General features: G+C 33.3%; 1 protein-coding gene across 1 annotated transcript; it reads right to left on the bottom strand.

Annotated features, from left to right (window-relative positions):
* Positions 1–3408: 3408 nt before the first annotated feature.
* On the bottom strand, positions 3409–5526 carry LOC111906914 (uncharacterized). Its single transcript, XM_023902702.1, has 4 exons — positions 5425–5526; positions 4683–4859; positions 4460–4559; positions 3409–4238 (listed from the first exon to the last, which is right to left on the bottom strand). The coding sequence occupies exons 1-4, from the start codon at positions 5524–5526 to the stop codon at positions 3409–3411; spliced, it is 1209 nt and encodes a 402-aa protein (XP_023758470.1).
* Between the last annotated feature and the right edge of the window lie 3198 nt (positions 5527–8724).

The following is an 8724-nucleotide window of genomic DNA, read 5'->3' as shown; positions in this document are numbered from 1 at the left end:
TTATTATGAATGTTATTATACTGATGGTTTTATGTAATAACTTATTTAGAAATGAAATTTTTGGCCTTGAAAATTGGGATGTTACAAATTCATAGTAGATTGATACATTTTATTCCAAGAGTGTTGAGTGGTCCAGAAAGTGACAGCTGAAAGTTACCAACTTGTAAATTTAATATAAAATAAGCCAAAAATCATTAGAATGAGATATTTATATTTCTGAAAAGATAAAAGGGGGAACTTACCAATATAATTTTATCAAAATCTAATAATTGGTTAAAAGGTAAGAAAACATATCATAAATAGAGGACTACAATCAAAGAGAAAATAAGGAAATATGTACATATGTTTTATAAGATTAATACAACAAACACAAGCTAAATAATGTTATAATTTTATCTGTAGGTTCTCGGAAAGGAAAGGATCCATCTTGCTCATGCTAGCTAATTTTCAAGATCGAGGAGGTGAGTAATAACTCTCCTATTATGTAGACATTATTTGTTTTATGTTATTGTTCACAGATACCCTAATAACATGTGATTAAATGTATCTAATCACATATGATTTATGTGGCTAAGATTCTTTTACTCGTTCTTGATTCAATAATTCTTTTTTCCACTTTAATCATATGTGATTAAATACATTTAATCAAATATTATCATATGTTTCTAATAACATATGATTTTATTTGGAAAAAACAAATCTTGTCTATTTAAATCATATGCGATTAGATACGTACAATCACATGTAATTATATACACGATAACAAATATTGAACCAAGAACGCGAAAACAAATATTTATCCAAATTAATCATATGTGATTAAATACATATAATCACATGTGATTAAATACATATAATCACATGTGATTATATCAATCTAATCTCATATGATTTATGTGGACATAATTCATTTTTGCTTTGGCGATTCAATAGTTGTTCTCATGTATTTTATCACATGTGATTATATGTATAATCGTATGTGATTAAGTACATGAGCACAACTATTGAATCGAGAAGGAAAAAATGAATCTTGTCCACCTCAAATCATATGTGATTATATACATATAATCACATGTGATTAATTACACAAAAGCAATTATTCAGTCGAAACCACAAAAATAAATATTGTCTACATAAATCATATCTGATTAAATACATATAATCACATGTGATTATATGTATCTAATCATATATGATTTATATGGATGGGATTCATTGTCACAATCTCGATTTAATAATTGTTCTTTGTCCGCTGTAATAATATGTGATTAAATACATATAATCATATGTGATTATATGTATCTAGTCACATATAATTTATACGGACAAAAAATAATGATGTCTATATAAATCATATGTGATTAGATACATATAATCACATATGATTATATACACAAGAACAACTATTGAATCGAGAACACAAAGATAAATATTGTCCACATATATCATATGTGATTAAATGCATATAATCACATGTGATTATATGTGTCTAATCACATAGAATTTATGTGGAAAATATTTATTTTTGTGTTCTCGATTCAGTTGATCTTCTTGTGTGCTTAATTACATGAGAATATATGTATCTAATTAGATATGATTTATATGGACAATATTAATTTTCACATTCTTGTTTAATAGTTGTTCTTGTACATTTAGTCACATATGATTTCTGTACACAAGATTCATTTTTCACATTTTTGGTTAAATAGTTTTTCTTTTTCCACATTAATAATATGTGATTAATACATACAATCACATATGATTAAATTCATAAGAAAAAATATTGAATCATGAATATTATCAATATAAATCATATGCAATTTGATACATATAATCACATGTGATTAAGAACATGAGTACAACTAATGAATTGAAAAAGAAATAATGAATCTTGTCCACATAAATCATATGTGATTAAATACATATAATCACATGTAATTAAATATATTAGAACAATTATTGAATCGACACAAGAATAAATATTTTCCATATGAATCATATGTGATTAAATAAATATAATAACATGTGATTAAATACACAAGAACAACTATTGAATCAACATGTGAAAACAAATATTGTCCATGTAAATCATATGTGATTAAATACAAATAATCACATGTGATTTAATACAAGATGCCAATTATTAAATCGAAAACACAAAAATAAATAAGGCCCATGTAAATAATATTTTATTAAATACATATAATCACGTTTAATTATATGTATCTAATCACATATGATTTACATGGAAAATATTCATTTTTGCATTCTAGATTCACTAGTTTTTCACGTGTATTTATGATTATAGGTATTTAATAACACATAAATCATATATGATTTGATACATATAATCACATGTGACTCATTACATATAATCACATGTGATTATATACACGAGAAAAACTAATGAATCAAAAACACAATAACAAATCTTTATAGGTGAAGGTGGGGGTGGTGGCAACGGGTGGTGGTGATGGGTGGTAGTTTTTGTGGGTGGGTGTGGGTGGTGAAGGTAGGTGGTGGTGGCGGGTGGTGCTGGTTGGGTGGTGATGATGGTGGTGGCGGGTGGTGGTGGGTAGTGATGGGTGGTGGGTGGTGGTCGGTGTTGGTGGGTAGTGATGGGTGGTTGTGGCGGGTAGTGGTTGTGGTTGGTGGGTAGTGCTGGGTGGTGGGTAGTGGTTGGTGGTGGTGGGTAGTGATGGGTGGTAGTGGCGGGTGCTGGTGATGGATGGTAGGTAGTAGTTGTTGGTGGTGGCGGACGATGGTGATGGGTGGTGGTGGCAGGTGGTGGTGGTTGGCTGGTGATGGTGGTGGGCGGTGGTGGTGGTGGTGGTAGGTGGTGGGTAGTGGGTGGTGGGTAGTGATGGAGGTTAGTGATGGGTGGTGGTGGTGGGTGGTGGTTGGCGGTGGGTGGTAGGTAGTGGTTGTGGGTGGTGGTAGCAGGTGGTAGTGATGGGTGGTGGAGGTGGGTAGTGGTGGCAGTTGGGTGGTGATGGTGGTGGTGGTGGTGGTGGCTGGTGGTGGGTAGTGATGGGTGGTGGGCAGTGGCGGATCCAACCCGGAAGTAGAGTGGGTCCATAGTTGACCGTTTACCAATTGAAATTAATAATATATTTTTTTTATGAAAAAGTAGAATAACATTAAAACCTTCAACTAAATGTCATTTTACAGTTGTAATCTACGAGGACACATCGCTAAGAAACGTTTGATAATATTTTAATTTGTAATCTTTGAAAATCCTTCTCTTTCAACCGCACAAATGATAGAATCATTTAGAAAGTCATCCGAAGTCCGATTCCGCAAATCTGACTTTACAAGCTTCATCGCAAAAAAACATCTCTCCACCGTTGCGGTTGCAACCGGCAAAACCAATGACAATTTCACTAAACGATAAATCAAGGGAAAGAACTAATGCATCTTGGTTTCCACCATTACTCTAGCAAGGTCGGATATGTTCTTCAAATTTGCAAAGCTTCCATCTTGTTGCATATGATTGGGGTAAACCGAAAGTTCATTTAAAATATCCAACCTATCTTTATAGCTAAAATCATGTGGATAGAAATTGATTAGCTTCCGTAACTTTGATGGGTCAAAGTCACAAAATGAATCATGTGGATTCAAACCCGCCATACAAATAAGCAATTCGGAGCTTACTTCATTAAAACAATCACCGAACTCTTGAATTTGCATATCCAAAACCATGTTAAAATAATAAAACTCGTAATAACGATGATTGGAGATATCAGTATATTGTCTTCGGGCTTTTGGGTTAACATAAAAGTCTTCCATGTTCATTTGAATGCTATTTTTCTCACAAAAAGAGGTGATATCCAAAATAAGTGCATCAAACCCATCATTTCTCATCTTTTTTAACGTTAAAGTGGTTGATTTCACCAAACTTATAGCATTCACGATATCTTGATTCTTTCTTTGTAGAGCTTGTGACAATATGTTTATGATCCCCAAAATTTTCAACATCAACTGCAAGTGGAATAGAAAATCAAATGATCGAAGATATATTCGAAGACCACTTGCTTGACGTTGACTAAAACTATTAAGGCCTTCATCTTCAACATATTCAAGAACATCAGTAACAGATGAAAATAAACCAACCAAACATGATAGAGTTTCGTAATGAGAATTCCAACATGTATCTCCGACTCTAGTAAGAGAAAGTTCTTGGTTTAATCCACTTCCGGTTTCAATTTCATCATGACCAATGGATTCTTCTACTTTATCTTTTTGACTTTCGGCATCAAATTTGTACGTTTACAAGAAGTACACACAACATTCATTAGAACAAATACCATATCAAAAAAGACTCCAACATCGTGATGTTTTTTTGCAACTGCCACAATGACTAGCATAAGTTGGTGAGAAAAGCAATGAACATAGTATGAAGACGTATTTTCTCTCATGATTAAAGATTTTAAACCATTAAAGTTCCCACTCATAGTACTTGCTCCATCATACCCTTGACCCCTGATCTTCGTCAAACTCAATCCATATTCAGCAAATAAAGAGTCAATAGTAGATTTTAAAGATAATGCAGATGTATCCTTTACATGAACAAGACCAATAAGCCGTTCTTTAACAATCTCAAATGTAACATATCGTAAAACCACCGCTATTTGTTCCTTTTATGATATATCGCTGGACTCGTCAATTAATAAAGCAAAAACATCATCACCAGCTTCTTCAAAAATTGAGTTAAGTACTGCTTGTGCAAAACAACGAGCAAGGTCTTTTTGAATACATGGAGCCACCATTTGATTGTTCCCCGGAGCATTTTGTAACGTAACTTTCCATACAATCTCATTTTGATCTCGAACCAAATTCAATACTTCTAGAAATTTCCTCTAAAAAGAGACATTTCAGACTCATCGTGACTACGAAAAGGCAATGCACATTTTAATAAACTTCTAGAAGTATCAATGGAAGCTTTTAATCGGATTCCATGTTCATTCCTTATAGCATCATTTGGCTTATGAAGAGAAGTGGCAATAGATTGATTTTGTCTCATCAAATCTTCACATTTTTTAAGTGCTATGGAATGGGAACTAGTGAAATTGCCTTCATGAGTTTTAAGTCTTTCCGGTTTATTCCAACAGCTAAAACCTTTTGTTACAAAAGCATCATCGCCGCCACTTACTTGTCACATAAATAAATAACAACACAAACAAAAGGCTTCATTTTTTTTTACTATACTCCAACCATTTACTATATTGACGATGATCAAACCAAGCCGGATTGAAACGTATTGTACTACCTCCTATCTTTTTTGTTGGAAATGTATGATCACTTGGTTGACAAGGTCCTCTAATAAGATATTTTCGCCTTATTTCATCTCTTTGATTAGGGTGATAATCTGATTTTTTTTCTATCAGATGGATCCCAAGGAGTTTCACTCAAATCAATTTCAACCGGCACCGATGGAATAGAGCTAGATTGAGGAATTTCATTGGAAGCAATCCCAGATGAAGATGCATCATCGATTGATATCCGTCTTTTTAGATATCTTTCCATTTATCTGTTAATAGAAATTAACAATTTATAATTTATTGATATAATAAAACTCAATTGGCAATCTATTATATTTAACTATGAAACAAATCAAATTCATAATGCATACAGGGGACAAACGAATGAAACTATATATTACTTAAGTTTTTTTTTTCTGCTAACAATAACAAAACAAGTTATGGATCCACCCATTGATCCCAAAACAAAAATTTAAAATTTCCAATTACACTGACTGCAGACATTGTTTGAATTTACCCACAAAAATCCAAAAATTCACAATACAACCAAATATTAAATGATTTTAATAAAAAAAAATAAGAGTAACAATTCCACAAACCAACATAGAAGCTTTTAAACCAACGAAAATCAATTTCCTCTAATAAAATCAAAGTATATTTAAAGGTAGTGATTTACCGAGCTAGAGAAAGAGAGAGAGAGAGAGAGAGAGAGAGAGAGAGAGAGAGAGAGAAAGAGAGAGAACAAGGTAAGTGGAGGTCGGAGGCGTGCTCAGGCAGTCGGCATCTAACTTAGGCGACAATATCCTTTCTGATCTCCAGCAGAGTCGGCATCTGATTTGGTGAAGGCTGTGTGTGGCTAGGTTAAAAAGAAAGAAGAAGATAGATTAAAAAACTGAAGAAGGAAACGTGGTTTGTGTATTCAATGGAAGTAGTGGATGCCATCTAAAGTCAAAAGGGGGAGGGGGCCACCTTTAACACCCCACTCCTTCTACATTGCCTCCGCCACTGGTGGTGGGTGGTGGTGGTGGTTAGTGATGGGTGGTGGTGGCGGGTGCTGGTGCGTGGTGTTGGTTGGGTGGTGGGTGGTGTTAGTGGGTTTTTTTAATTGTTTGTAACTATTTTTTGATGTATATGAATATTATTTTATGATTTTAGTTAAAAAATTGTGTGGTCCAAATTTGTTCTTAAATGTTCTCGCGATAAGAAACGTTCTCGATTGAATGCTCCCGTATATATATATATATATATATATATATATATATTGTTATGAATTCAGTGTAATTAATGTAACTTTAAACCAAACCAAACTAGTAAACTTTGATAAGAACTTTAATTGAGAAGAAAGAATACTTAGAGAGAATATGAAAGTTATATCTCTTATAACTTTTGGTGTATCTCATTCTTTAAAATGGAGGGATATTTATACTACAAATTTTACTAACAAATAATTGTAACTAGTTAGAAATGTTGACAAATTTACCAAGCACCAATTATTATGTCATCCACCAATTATTTACAACACTCCCCCTTGGATGACATCATTTTAGCGTTCAACTTTGATGTACTGCCTCATTAAAAACCTTGCTAAAGAAAACACAGTGGGAAAAAACTTTAGGAAAGGGAAAAAGAGTGCAATATATAGTTGACTCCCTCATATTTAGACATCTATCACAGTGTATTCTATGCACAAGTCGCATTTCGATGCCATGGACATGTTTCCTGAAGATTGCAGCAGGAAGTGCCTTCGTAAAAAGGCCTGCTGCATTGTTACTAGAATTAACATATTTGATTTCAACTTGATGGCTCTTTATAAGCTCGTGAGTGTACTCAAAAAACTTTGGAGGTATATGTTTTGTCCTGTCGCTCTTGATATGTCCCTCTTTCATTTGAGTGACACACTGTTGAGTTATCTTCATAAATTAAAGCTGTACATATATCCTTTTCAAGTCCACATGAAGTTAAAACTAGTTGTGTCATCGATCTTCACCATGTGCATTCTCTACTAGCGTCATTTAGTGAAATTACTTCAGCATGATTTGAGAATGTGGCAAAAAAAGTGTTTGTTTTTTAGAACGCCAGGAAATTGCAGTACCTCCATTCATGAATACATATCCAGTTTGAGATCTAGCTTTATGAGGATCAAACAAATAACCTGCATCTGCATAACCAATCAAGCCTTGTTTTCAATTGTTAGGGTAAATTAACCCTAAATCACTAGTTCCTCTAAGGTATTGAAAAATATGTTTGATTCCATTCCAATGTCTTTTTGTCGGGGTTGAACTAAATCTTGCTAGCAAGTTTATAGAGAAAGAAATGTCAGGTCTAGTACAATTGGTAAGATACATAAGAGCTCCAATTGCATTTAGACATGGTACTTCTGAACCAAGGACTTCTTCATTTTCTTCGCATGGACGAAATGGATCCTTGTCAATATTTAATGACCTAACAACCATTGGAGTTCTTAAAGGATTTGCATTGTCCATATTAAAATGGTTCAAGACTCTTTATGTGTAATTTGATTGATGCACAAGTATTCCGTTAGGCATATGCTCAATTTGTAAACCAAGACAATATTTGTTTTTTCCAAGATCTTTCATTTCAAATTCTTTCTTTAAAAGTTCAATCACTTCAAGGATTTCTTTATTCGTTCCAATGATGTTCAGATCATCAACATAGACTGCTATGATCACATATCCAAATGTTGTTTTCTTAATAAATACACATGGACAAATAATGTTATTTTTATAACCTTTACTTGACAAATAATCGCTTAAAAGATTGTACCACATGTGCCCAAATTGCTTTAAACCATACAAAGATCTTTGTAATTTTATAGAATACATTTCTTTGGGTTTTGCACTTAACACTTCAGGCACTTTAAATCCTTCAGGGATTTTCATATAGATATCACTCTCAAGTGATCCATACAAGTAAGCTGTAACAACATCTATAAGACGCATCTTTAAATTTTTAGATACTGCCAAGCTGATTAAATATGTGAAAGTGGTTGCATCCATTACCGGTGAATAAGTTTCTTCATAATAAATTCCAGGTCTTTGAGAGAAACCTTGAGCAACAAACCTGGCCTTGTATCTTACAATTTTGTCTTTTTCATTTCTTTTTCGTACGAAGATCCATCTATATCCTAATGGTTTCACAACTTTAGGTGTGAGGATAACGTTCCCAAAAACTTTTTTCTTGTTAAGAGAATTTAATTCAACTTGCATAGCTTCCTTCCATTTAGCCCAATCATTTCTTCTTTGACATTCAATGACAGATTGTGGTTCGGGATCATCATTCATAATATCACATGCAACTGAATAAGAAAATATTGCACTTGTAATGTCAGTTTCATTTTGGTCACATATTCTATTTGTCTGACCATAATTTTGTGCATCATCCTCCTTTCCTGTGGGAATTTGAATAATTCGTGTTTCTCCAAGAACACTTTCCTCATGATCTA

Source organism: Lactuca sativa, chromosome 8 (assembly GCF_002870075.4).
Source record: "Lactuca sativa cultivar Salinas chromosome 8, Lsat_Salinas_v11, whole genome shotgun sequence".
Taxonomy (NCBI): Eukaryota; Viridiplantae; Streptophyta; class Magnoliopsida; order Asterales; family Asteraceae; genus Lactuca; species Lactuca sativa.
Note: the sequence above shows the minus strand (reverse complement) of the source record. Positions and strands in the feature narration are given on the sequence as shown.